This window comes from Ictidomys tridecemlineatus, chromosome 4 (assembly GCF_052094955.1).
Source record: "Ictidomys tridecemlineatus isolate mIctTri1 chromosome 4, mIctTri1.hap1, whole genome shotgun sequence".
NCBI classification, from domain to species: domain Eukaryota; kingdom Metazoa; phylum Chordata; class Mammalia; order Rodentia; family Sciuridae; genus Ictidomys; species Ictidomys tridecemlineatus.
In genome coordinates this window covers 100,764,497-100,777,321 of record NC_135480.1, presented here as the reverse complement: position 1 = coordinate 100,777,321, position 12,825 = coordinate 100,764,497, and the positions used below count along the sequence as shown (strand labels likewise).

General features: G+C 38.8%; 1 protein-coding gene across 3 annotated transcripts in view; it reads right to left on the bottom strand.

Moving 5' to 3' along the window:
- The window catches only part of Rnf214 (ring finger protein 214), a 33,506-nt gene extending 20,724 nt beyond the window's left edge, over window positions 1-12,782 (bottom strand). Inside the window, exons 1-5 of one of the 3 annotated variants that reach the window (XM_078047061.1) lie at window positions 12,653-12,782; window positions 11,001-11,116; window positions 7,231-7,741; window positions 6,465-6,524; window positions 2,613-2,753 (exon numbers count right to left, since the gene is read on the bottom strand). In XM_078047061.1, the coding sequence (XP_077903187.1) occupies window positions 2,613-2,753; window positions 6,465-6,524; window positions 7,231-7,741; window positions 11,001-11,110 (822 nt within the window). In that variant the 5' untranslated portion in view covers window positions 11,111-11,116; window positions 12,653-12,782. Of the gene's footprint in view, window positions 1-2,612; window positions 2,754-6,464; window positions 6,525-7,230; window positions 7,742-11,000; window positions 11,117-12,605 lie in introns of all 3 variants that reach the window. The other 2 variants (XM_078047063.1, XM_078047062.1) reach the window with 2 other exon arrangements.
- Window positions 12,783-12,825: the final 43 nt, after the last annotated feature.

Here is a 12,825-nt window from a genome sequence, read left to right as displayed (position 1 = left end):
TAGTCTCAGCCTCACAGGCTGCTGGGATTACAGGCATGCGCCACTGCACCCAGCTGGTATTTTTAATTATAGATAATTAAATTCTGGGTTTTGTGCCTTGCTTAAACTGCAATAAACATTCTGTATGTCTATACTTTCATACATAAATTTGTGCCTGTAGAATGGACTCCCAATAATGAGACTGGTCAAAGTAGAAGCATATTTTAAATTTTAACTGACAATTCCTAATAACTAATGAGGTCATCATAATTCACACTCTTACTAATCATGTCTACAAGAGTTCACTTTACCTCATGCTTGACAACTTATTTCATTTTAGCCCATCACTTGGGAGAGTAAAGAATAGTATCCAATAATATTAACTTCCCTAACTTTCATTCTTTGTTTTATACCAGGGATTGAACTCAGGAGCACCTGGCCATTGAGCCAAATCCCCGGCCCTATTCTGTATTTTATTTAGAGAGAGGGTCTCACTGAGTTGCTTAGAGCCTCACTTTTTTGTGGCTTTGAACTCACAATCCTCCTGCCTCAGCCTCCTGAGCCACTGGGATTACAGGCATGTGCTTCGTGCCTGGCATTCTTTATTGTTTTTACTGTTTGATTTCAACTAAAATAAGCATTCAGTGAATGCTTATTTGATTAATGTTTTGTTCATTACTAAATGTCCAAAACTTACATCAAACACTCTAAAAATATTTTCTGAATGAATGAGTACCTGTGAGTCTGAGCTTCTTTCCAATTATTTACAATCATTTTGCTTTTCCTCTTCTATGAATTACTATTTATAACTATAGTAGGCAAAATAATACCCTCCCCCAAGATATCCATGTTCTAATCCCTAAAACCTATTTATTATGTTACCTTCCATAGCAAAAGAGACTTTGAAGATGTAACTATGGTAAGGACCTTAAAATAGGGAGATTAACCTGGACTATCTGGGTGGGCCTAATATAATCACCTAAATCCTTCAAAGTAGAGAACAATTACCAGTTGTGGTCAGAGCACAGGAGATAAAGATCAAAGAGACACTGTTGTTGCTTTCAAGATGAAGGGGCCCTTAAGTCAAAGAATGAAGGCAGGCTTTACAAGCTACAGACAAGGAAGAGTTGGCCCTAGAACTCTCAGAAAGGAACACAGTCCTACTAGTACTTTGACTTTAGCCCAGTGACACTCCATGTAGACATTTTTTTCCCCTTTGGGTACCAAGGAGTGAACTCGGGGGCACTCAATCACTGAGCCACATCCCCAGCTATATTTTGAACTTTAGAGTCAGGTTCTCACTGAGTTGCTTAGTGCCTCACTTTTGCTGAGGATGGCTTTGAACTCGAGATTCTCCTGCCTCATCCTTCAGAGCCGCTGGGATTACAGGTGTAAGCCATCATACCCAGCTTAATGTAGACTTTAAGCTGCTAAACTCATAATGATTTGTTACATGAGCAATAGGAAAATAACATAATAACCTTTCCTGATTTTTTCTCCAGATTGACTTTCACCATGAATGTGAGCTATCTTCAGAATGTCAGAAATTATATCTGGTCAGATGTGTTAAATACATATACACACACACACATACACACATATATACACACACAGGTATGTACATATATATATATACATACACATATATGTATGTATATATTCATTTTTTTTTGCTAAAAATAGTTCCACTCAGTTTAACAATCTTTCAACTAATTTTTACATCACTTGGTATTTTTAATTATATGTAATTAAATTAATTAATTAATTAATTATGGCTTCTGGGTTTTATGCCTTGCTTAAAGTGACCTCTTAAAATTTGAGGTTTTATAAATACTCCCCTAAATTTTCTTCTACGTTCAACTTTTTTCCAGTTTTTATATATAGATTTTTAATCTATTTATGAATGTATTTTTCCAAATAACATAAGCTGTCAACAAAATATATTAAATAAATAATCTTTTCCTCTCTGAACTAAAATCAGATTTATCCCCTGGATAACAGGATTGTTTTTATTCTTAAACTTCTATGACAACCATTAAAAAGTAAATATCGCTTTTCTTTTTCTACTAAGAAACAAACTTAAAAGTCTGATCAGGGGCTGAGGTTGTGGCTCAGTGATAAGAGTGCTCACCTAGCATGCATGAGGCATTGGGTTCAATCCTCAGCACCACATAAAAATAAAAATATTGTGCCCACCTAAAACTGAAAAATAAATATTAAAAAAAAAGTCTGATCAGAACTGTTGCTTTACTCTTTGATTTTTTTTCTTTTTCTTTTTTTTTTTTTTGTGGTTGTAGATGGACAGAATGCCTTTATTTTACTTATTTATTTTTATGTGGTGCTGAGGATCGAACCCAGTGCCTCATGCATGCCAGGCAAGCACTCTACCACTGAGCTACAGCCCCAGCCCTGATTTTTTTCTTTTTAATATTTATTTTTTAGTTGTAGCTGAACACAAAACCTTTATTTATTTATTTTTATGTGGTGCTGAGGATCGAACCCAGGGCCTCGCACATGCCACGCAAGCGCTCTACACCTAAGCCACAACCTCAGTTCTCTTTTTGGCAAATGCAAGACAAATACTCTCCCACTGAGTTATATCTCCAGTTCAAAAATTTTAATAAGTAAACTACCTGGTGATTCTTCATTTCTTCTTCTCTCCTCTGCTGAAGTTGCTTTAATTGCACTTGGAGTTGATTCTCCACCTGCCTCTGCTTGTCCAGGACTTCCTGGTAACGTTCTTTCAATAGGGTTCTCTCTGTCATCATTTTGTCCTATTGGAAAAAACAAGTTTATTTTCCAATTTAAACGTATGAAACAATCACTAAATGCCTAACCAAGACATTATACAGAGTTCTAAAGCTATGATGTCAATATAGTAGCTACTAGCCAGATGTGGATAGGTAAAATTAATCAAAATAATAAAATAGAAACAAACAGACCCTCAATTACCTAGGCACACCTCAAATACTCAAAAGCCAAATATGATTAGTGGCTACTACACCAAACAACTAGGTTAACAGAACATTTCTACCACTACAGAAATTTCTGTTATACAACACTGCTACAAAGCAGGGGTTGGCAATCTATGGCATGTGGGACAAATCCAGTCATCGCATGTTTTATGCTTTTTGGTTTTTGTGGTGCTCGGGATTGAACCCAATACAAGGCAAGCAGTCTACCAACTGAACTATATCCCCAGCCCCTCATCACATGTTTTTATAAGTAAATTTTATTAGAACAAAGCCATGCCCATTGGTTTAAAGACTGCTTTCAAACTATAACAGCAAAGTGGAAAGATTACAATAAATGCCACACAATCCACAGAACCTATCTGGTCCTTTAAAGAAAATGTTTGGGCTGGGGATGTGGCTCATGCGGTAGCACGCTCGCCTGGCATGTGTGCGGCTCGGGTTCGATCCTCAGCACCACATACAAACAAAGATGTTGTGTCTGCCGAAAACTAAAAAATAAATATTAAAAATGTCTCTCTCTCACTCTCTCTCACTCTTTCTTTAAAAAAAAAAAAAAGAAAATGTTTGCCCACCACTGTTACTAGGGATAAGAGAAAGGAGATATTTTATCCTCCATTAGGAGAGAGAAAAAGTAATACGCCAGAACAAAGAACAGATCACCTACTCAAAGAATAGGAAGCTTACCAATCATTAGCACTGACAACTGACACATCCACTAAAGAAGTCTGGGAAACCTCATATTCAGAATGATCGACTCAGAAAGCTCACATAAACTAGGGATTAGAAGTGATGATTGTGAGGACCACAATATGGCTCTGCCTCCCTCTCATCAGCAAATTAAGGAAAGCAATGGTCACCTCTCAAATGAACATTAAAACTTAAAAGAGTCAATTTAAAACAAATTTGGTATAAGGTAGTTCTTGTAAAAATTAAACCAAGAGTATTAAGCTGAATTTGTTCTCTAAAGGATGATTATTTTTCAAGAAAATAAAGTTCCTGAAAGTGAATATTAGAAAACCTATATTGTATTATCATCATAAAAAACAGGCTCTCGGGCTGGGATTGTGGCTCAGTGGTAGAGCGCTCGCCTAGCACGAGCGGGACCTGGATTCGATCTTCAGCACCACATAAAAATAAAGGCATTGTGTTGTGTCCATCTACACCTAAAAAATAAATATTAAAAAAAACACACACACACAAAAAAAACAGGCTCTCAAGATGGTTAACTTTGGGATAAACCAGTCCTCAGTCCATGTACCAAAATGTGACCACATCACTCCAAAGAACTGATTCCTCAACATCACATCTTTGCAGAGATTATGAATGTAAGGTCTGTGGATAACCCCGGGGGATCTTTGAACTCTCTGAAACTGGGGTGTATATGTGCATTTTACTTTGATGACAATTAAAAGTTTTCAAAAGATTCTAAAAGAGGACATAAACATTGTTAACTTTGTTAACAAAGTTTTAGAACCAATAAGTGAACCAGAAGATTAAAGGATTCGTTTCTTTTTTAACCATAGCTCATTTCCTTTACCTCCTTCTTCACTCATAATACATCTTTTTATAATACATTTTTTTTTCTTTTTTTTTTTGGTACTGGGGATTGAACTCACAGGTGCTTTCCCACTGAGCTGCACCATCCGACATTTTTCTTTTTTTTTTTTCCTAATTTTTTTTAATTGTCAATGGACTTTATATTTATTTATATACAGTGCTAAGAATCAAACCCAGTGCCTCACACATGCTAGGCAAGTGCTCTACCACTGAGCCATAATCCCGGCCCATCACCAGACATTTTGAGACAGGGTGTCACTAAGTTGCTTAGGCCCTCACTAAATGCCAAGGTTGGCCTTGAACTTGTGATCCTCCTGCCTTAGTCTCCCAAGACTCTTGAGATTACAGGCATATTCCACTGTTTCCAGTTCTCTATGATACATCTTTAGAATAACACAGGAAAAAAGCATTAGTTTGCACCAAACACTTTTCCTTTCTATATTGCTGTTCTTTCAAGAAACACATCTTACCCTCAAGACCTCTTCTTCCTGATCCTAGGGTATCTTTCCCAGATTGTTAGGAGATTGAGGCAGGAGGATCGTTTGAGCCTGGGAGACCAGCCTGGCAAATATAGCAAGACCCCAGGGATTTGTAAAAGTAAAGTCCTCTAAGATTTAAAAACTAATTACCAAGGAATAAAATGGAAAAGATACATGTAAATAGTACATTAAAAAAAAAAAAAAAAACTTGACAAGAGTTTGACGGGAAGCTCAATAATGTGACAAGATTACCAAAATTAGTCAATGTAAGCTTAAGAAACAGTGTCTAGAATAAGAGACTGAGACTCATTCTACTGTGGACTAATTATGCTATAATCTGAACTATTTCATTTGATTCATTTTTTTACATAAAAATAAAGGTACTGTACTGTGTCCATCAGATTTTAAAAGAAAGACTGATAAAATGGAACATATCTAAATGAAAGTAACCAGAATACAAAGATTAAAGACTGGAAAAAATATCATAAAAAGAAGAATGCTAAAACAAACAAACAAACCCAGCAACAACAAAACAAAACAAAGTAGGAACATTTCACCTGGAAAGATTTAGACTAAGCTGGGCATTACACCTGTGTAATCCCCAGCAACTAAGGAGGCTGAGGGGGAGTACTGCAAGTTCAAAATCAGCCTCAGCAACTGAGAGAGGCCCTAAGCAACTCAGCAAGACCTTGTCTCAAAATTTAAAAAGCTGCTAGTATGGCTTGGTGGTAAAGCACACCTGGGTTAAATCCCTAGTACCAAGAAAGGGAAAAAAAAAAAGAAAAGAAAAGAAAAAGAAAGAAAGAATTTGGATTTGAGGAGGATGCACTGAAAAACACACACACACACACACACACACACACACACTTTAAATATATGTAGAGCTATTACACTCTTTGGAGTGAACAAGGAGATTCCTGCACTTTTTTCAACTGAGATAAAATGTTTCTAGATTTTTATACTTTAATGGTGTCATATAAAATGACACTTTTTTTTTGATCATCAGAGAATCTGCTTTATTGGTGACCATATTTTCTTATAGATAACTTATTAGACCATTTTAATTTTTAGGGGTTTCAGATGAATCTCAAAAAGTTTAAAGAATAATGCACTATCATCCAAAGTTGAATTTATAAATAGACATCATTTATTTTAAAAAACAGCAATTCCTCAGAAAATCTATCCGGATATATTCTTTAATATATTAGCACTTCTAAATTTCTTTCCTATCTGACACTGAAAGTCAAATTTACTTGTACTGAAAAGTATCTTTTACTAGTAGTTGAGTACACTTTAAAGGTAAGTATGCTTGGGGCTAGGGATATAGCTCAGTGTTAGAATATTTGCCTAGCATGAATAAAGCCCTGGGTTTCATCCCTAGCATTACAGGGGGAAAAAAATCCATATAAGGCTGTTGTCACTGTTCCAAATTCTTACCTTAAAGCAATTGTAAAATGACACTTTTAATACTTACCAGATTCTTTTCAATATCTTGATCTGTGTTCACCTCTGAATCTGCTGTCTTAAAATCAGTCTAAAAAGAAAGAAATAATATATTCAGAATTTTTCAGATTCTCTTTAAAAAAAGGCAGAATTATTCCAGTACTTTCACTTAGAAATCTGCCACAAACAACTAAGAAGCAAACTTTCTGCTCTGTCCCCTTATCACTTTCACAGTGAAAAGCAATGTAGTTCTGGCAAATGAACACCAACATCCACATTACATCAATCATTTATCCCACAAAATAACCTGAATAAGACCCAAATTTGGACTGAGAAAGCCTCAAATCTGAGATGAGAATCTACTGTGCCCATACTTCCTCCTACAACAAAGCACACTAGTCACTATAAAGCAGGATACACTGTACTTCTTAAGATGTAGGTCAGAGAATTAACAAGGATTCCTCCTGTAAGGACAAAGATGGGAAATATGAATGCTAATGACCTATACTCATCAATCACTCAGTGATTGATTATATGTAGCTCATAAAGCTCCTATTTACCATAAAATTAAACACTGGCTACTGGCTTTCTTATTTATAGAACAGCAGAATGAAGTCATTGCATGACATTGTATGAAAACAGTATGATGGGTGGTAGCAAAAACAAAAAATAAAAACAAAAAAATAAAAAACAAGACAGCATAGCTCTCCACCAAATATGAACTATCTCCTACCCTCAAAAAAAAACAAAAAAAAAAACCCAAATTCCATTTTAGTAGTAGAAACTTGATACTTGACCTGTACAGCAATGTTCTGAGAAAGCTTCAGGGAAGAGCTATCCTGATCATCATCCTGATCCACTCTGACTCCTTCAACCCCATTTGCTGGAGGCACTACAGGTCGGAAATCCAAGCCTGTGTCCCTGCTACCTTCCTTTGGGATGGAGGCTTGTGGGGATTTCTCTTCAGAGCAATTCCCGGAGGCAAGCTGCTTTGTATGGCACCCTGCCTTAAGAGACCGAGTGACTGGATGGAGGCTCTCCTGGAGGCTTGTGTCCCCCTCCTCTCCTGCTGTGCTGGCCAAGTCCTTCAAATCAGACTGAGACCCACTGCCAGAAAGACACAGGGCTGTGGCTATCAAGTTTTCTCCTAAAACCTCCTGATGCGCTGCTGAAGTGTCACCCGCTGATGAACCAGGATTCTGCTCTGGGTGTTCCAAATGGACATTTCTGTTATTCTCCTTGGTTATCGTTTGGCTACTTACACTCGATGGAGGTGAGTTCTTCTGCTTCTGCGCTGGGTCTTTGGGGCTATGAAAAACACAAGGTAAAAAGTTTCTAAGTTCTGGATGTTGCTCAGTGGTAAAGCACTTGCCTAGCAGACATGAAGCCCTGGGTTTGATCTCCAGCATTACCAAAAAACAAAATAAACAAAAAAGATGGGGTTTTTTTCACCCAATCCAGTCTTAAAAAGGATTACATATCAGATGACAAAGAATTTCATTTCTATCCAATAACTTAAATTCCATATACAGGTAAGAACCTGGGTTCTGGAGACAGTCTATAGCCAATGTCTAAACATAAATGACCTTGAAGATCTAAAAAAGTGTTTTGAGGGCCCATATGAATAATTTTGGGGATATAGATAAAATAACCTAATGTTTATTGGAATATTTAGCTACTCATAACATTTTCATAAATAAAATATTAACTTAGAAATACTATTTGTATCTCACTCTCATATTCCACAAAAAATAAGTTCCCTTCAAACTCATTATAAATAGCTTTGGCCAGAACTACTACTTAAATTCAATAGTTTTTCAAAGCATAGCATCACCTCAACTTGTTTAAAGAACAATCCTTACACAACAATTGTTTAAGGATTCAATTTTGAATCCAAAATTGAAATTGCTGATAGAAATCTTATCCTGAACCACAAGCATACATATATTTAATACTGGGATAGTTATTTTGTCACTTATCACAGACGCTTTTTCCCCTAGGGCTAGGGATAGAACCCAGAGCCTTGTATGTACTAAATACACATTCTCCACTGAGTTACATTCCCAGTCTATGTATTGCTTTTTTTTTTGTACCAGGGATTGAACAACTGAGGGGCACTTGCCCACTGAGCTGCATCCCCAGCCCTATTTTGTACTTTATTTAGAGACAGGGTCTCACTGAGTTGCTCAATGCCTTGTTTTTGCTGAGGCTGACTTTGAATTCGAGATTCTCTTGTCTCAGCCTCCCAGAAGCTAGAATTACAGGCATGCACCACCACACCCAGCTGTGTATTACTTTTTAAGGCGATCTTTAAAACATATTTACAATGACATCCAACATTCACAGCTATAAGTCTTCCACACATAGATATAATTCTATGTTAAAATTCTTCCCTTCCCTTCACCCCTTTCTTAAATGGTTCTGTCAACTGACCCCTTAAGCATCCCAAACTAGCAATGATTGAGGCTTCAAGTCAATGTGTCTGCCTTTCCTCAATACCACTTGTCCAAAATAAAACTGAGAGAGTATCTGTGATATAGACATCTTTATCAACAGCTTAAGCTGATTCCTTCTTGCTGGCAGTTAACTGTGAGAGAGAAAAGAACTTATTTTAAATCTGGTATATAGAATGCCAGGTTTGAATCCTAACTCTTAACACTTACTAGCTGTTTGACTCTAGGCAAGTTATTTTATTTATAAAATAGAAATAATATGGGGCTGGGAATGTGGCTGGGGCTGGGAATGTGGCTCAGGCAGTAGCGCGCTCATCTGGCATGCGTGCGGCCCGGGTTCGATCCTCAGCACCACATACCAACAAAAATGTTGTGTCCGCCGAGAACTAAGAAATAAATATTATAAAAAAAAAAAAAAAAAGAAATAATATAACCCACCTAATAGTATAAGAATTCCATGATATATATATATATATATATATATATATATATATGTATTTATTACAGAGTGGCCAGCGTATAGTAAACACTTAATAACCCTTAGCTGCTATTATTATTAATAGTAGTATGTGGTTGATTTTATTTATACAAAATGAATAAACACTTAAAGATCCAAGTTTATGATTAGGTTTATGTAACATTTTTCCCTCATGACCCATTCACTAACAAGCATCTCTTTTTTTTTTTTTTTTTGGTACTGGGAATTTAACACATTTTACCACAAAGCTACATCTCCAGCCTTTTTTTTTTTTTTTTTTTTGGTACTGGAGATTGAACTTAGACACACTTGACCACTGAGCTACATCCCCAGTCCTATTTTGTATTTTATTTTTTAGAGACAAGGGCTCACTGAGTTGCTTAGTGCCTCACTTTTAACTTTCGATCTTCCTACCTCAGTCTCCTGAGCCGCTGGGATTACAGGCATGTGCACCACAAACGGCTTCCCAGCCTTTTTTTATTTCTTATTTTCATTATTTTGAGACAGGATCTTGCTAAGTTGCTTAGGGCCTTACTAAATTGCTGAGGCTGGCGGTCAAACTTGAGATCCTCCTCCGTCAGCCTCCTGAGTCACTGAAATTATAAGCATGCATCACTATGCCTTGCTTATTTTTTATTTTGAGACAGAGTCTCATTAAGTTGCTGAAGCTAGCCTGGACCTTGCAATCCTCAGCATCTCATGTCACTGGGATTATAGATGTGTACCACTGCACCTAGCAACACATCTCTTATTTGAAACGAATTTTTAAGTTATCTGGAGTCAGACAAACCTTGGTTTAAACCCTGACTCCAACATGGCTTGATAACCTTGGGCAAGTTACTAACCTCTCTGTGTCTTAGTTTCTTCAACTATAAGTGGAAGCAATAATATTAGCACCTACCACCTAGGACTAATATGAAGATTAAATGTTTAATATGTACAAAGTTGTTAGGGGCTGGGGATATAGCTCAGTTGGTAGAGTGCTTGCACCACATGAACAAGGCCCTGACTTCATCCCCAGCACCAAAAAAAAAGTTGTTAGGATGATATTATTATGTTAAGTCCCAGGTACTTTAATCAACTTAATTCAACATGGCACATAACTAAGTATTAACCACTGATGCAAGACTGGTAATTGCAATTCTTACCCTTGAGAGTATGGATGGGAGGCAAAATGTGCATATGAAGTACTAGGCAATATTAACCAAGATATCTAGATAGGCAGATACACAGACATATCTGCATTTGTATAAGTACATATATATGTGAATGTGTCTCTGTGTATATCTGTATCTATCTACATAACAAAGTATTTTATAAATGAGTATGATATATAAACATAAGTTTAAATGAATACATACAATTTATATAGGGCAGAGAGGGGAAATATTTACATTTTTTTATGAATTAATGCATGTATTCTAACCTATTTATTCAACAAACATTTAGCATGCCTACTGAGTGTAAAATACTTTGTTGGATACCAAAAATACAGACAGATCAGGCAGCCCTTACCTTTAGAAAGTTTAATCTACTGCAGTGTCATTAGAGCTCAAGAGGAAAGACCAGCTACAGAAGTCCATCTCAAAAGTCCTTTACCCAATTGAACCTTCCCTGTCAAGAATGCAGACATTACCTTAGACCATCTGGGAGACTTTCTTCTGATTTGGAAGCACATAAACTAGAAGAGGATTCCGGAGGATTGGAGGCATTGGCCATAACACCAGCCACCTCAGATGCTGCCATCGCGCTCTGCACATTCAGAAACAAATTACAGGCTACAAGTTTCAAAAGTTTAAAATGAATGTATCTTTCCCCCTCAGAATACCCACTCAACAGTTGCTCCAAGAAATACACACAAGGAAAATCTTGGGCTCCAGGAGAAAATATTTAACACTATTCTGCAGTAGGGTATTAAAAGGGTCACAGCATGCAATAGGTCCCAGTGGACATCAATCTTCAGGAGTCACTTTATTTACATAAATATCTAGGAGTTCATACAAAGTTTTTATTTATTTTTAAGAAATGCAGTCATTTAAAATAGATCATAATTTGTGAGAGTCTTACAAATGGTACACACACCTATCTTGTCTACTATCACAAAAGATGTTTTAGGCCTAGCATCAATATTTTATGTTTTTAAATCACTTTATGGCCGCTCCATCTAAAGCATTCTCCATTAACTTAAATAAAGTTTTTTTGGAAGTAATTGCAAGAAGCAGCAATCGATATCGGCAACTCCAATATTATTTTTTCACTCCCTCAATGCGTTCCCTCCACACAAATGGGAAAAGTCTGATACCCATGGCTGGAGCAAAGTACAGACTCTTAGGAATTAGCACAGTGGTGCATAAAGAACTTGGTTAGCATGAAAATGAGAAGCAGAAAAACATAGTAACACTGGTAAGGAAACCCAGAAGATGCCTTTTTTCCCCTCCACCAAAAAGTCATCCTTTTTGCTGCAAACTCATGACCTTCTATGGTAAGATGGAAAACAAAAACAAAAACAACGAACCAACCCTTGGGAGGTGAGGGGTGAACACAGCCTTGGTTTACATTCTTGTTTTTATTTTGACAGCACCCCAGTGATACCCCTGAACCCTGAAGAGTGCACAGAGCAGATAAGGAGACCAGGCTGTGTCAACACTTCAAGCACCGCCTGTGTCTCAGTTTCTCTCATTATATAAAGCTCCTGGGAAGAAGAGACCCCAAATCGCCATTACTCTTAAGTGCAAATATTCTACCTCCAACAATGTCTAGGGTCGGGGTCATCGTGCGGGGTAAACGGAACGACAGGGCAAGGGTCGTACTTGCAATTCCGTGGCCAGAGCCCAACCGGGGCGGGGGTGGGGAGGTACATTTGGCTGGAGGGCCTTGTGTGTGCCCAAGGGAATCCCGCAATCCCCCGGCGGCCACCAGCAAGGTTGCGACGCCAGGGGCGACGGGTCCTCAGAAGAGAACGGAAAGGGGACAAAGGGGTGAAGCAGCGGCGGGGGTCCTAGCCACCCTCAACAGGGGACTGCTACGCTGGCCGCTTGCTTCGGCCAAAGCCACCTCCACACCTTCCCCTTATCGCCCCCCCCCCAACGCCGCTTCCAGCCCCGGTCCCACTTCTAGGCCAGGATACCCGCCCCCGTCCTCGCAGCACCCTCCACGCCCCCCAACACGACCCCCGCCCCCACCCCTCCACCCCTCCACCCCGCAGCGCGACCCCCCCCCCGCGCACGCGCCCCGCACACACCTCCCGCGCCGCGCCCCCGGGAGGAAGGGGGGAGGGACGGGACGCACCTGAGCGGGCGGAGCGGGGGGAGGGGGCGGCCGAGCCACGGGGGAGGGGTCGAGCGCCGGCCCGCGCGCGACACCTCCCACTTCCGGCGGCACGAGCGGAGGGGGCGAGGCTCGGGCAGCGAGAGGAAAGGCCGCGTAGGCTCCGCGCCTCCCCCGACGGCGCCCTCTGGCGG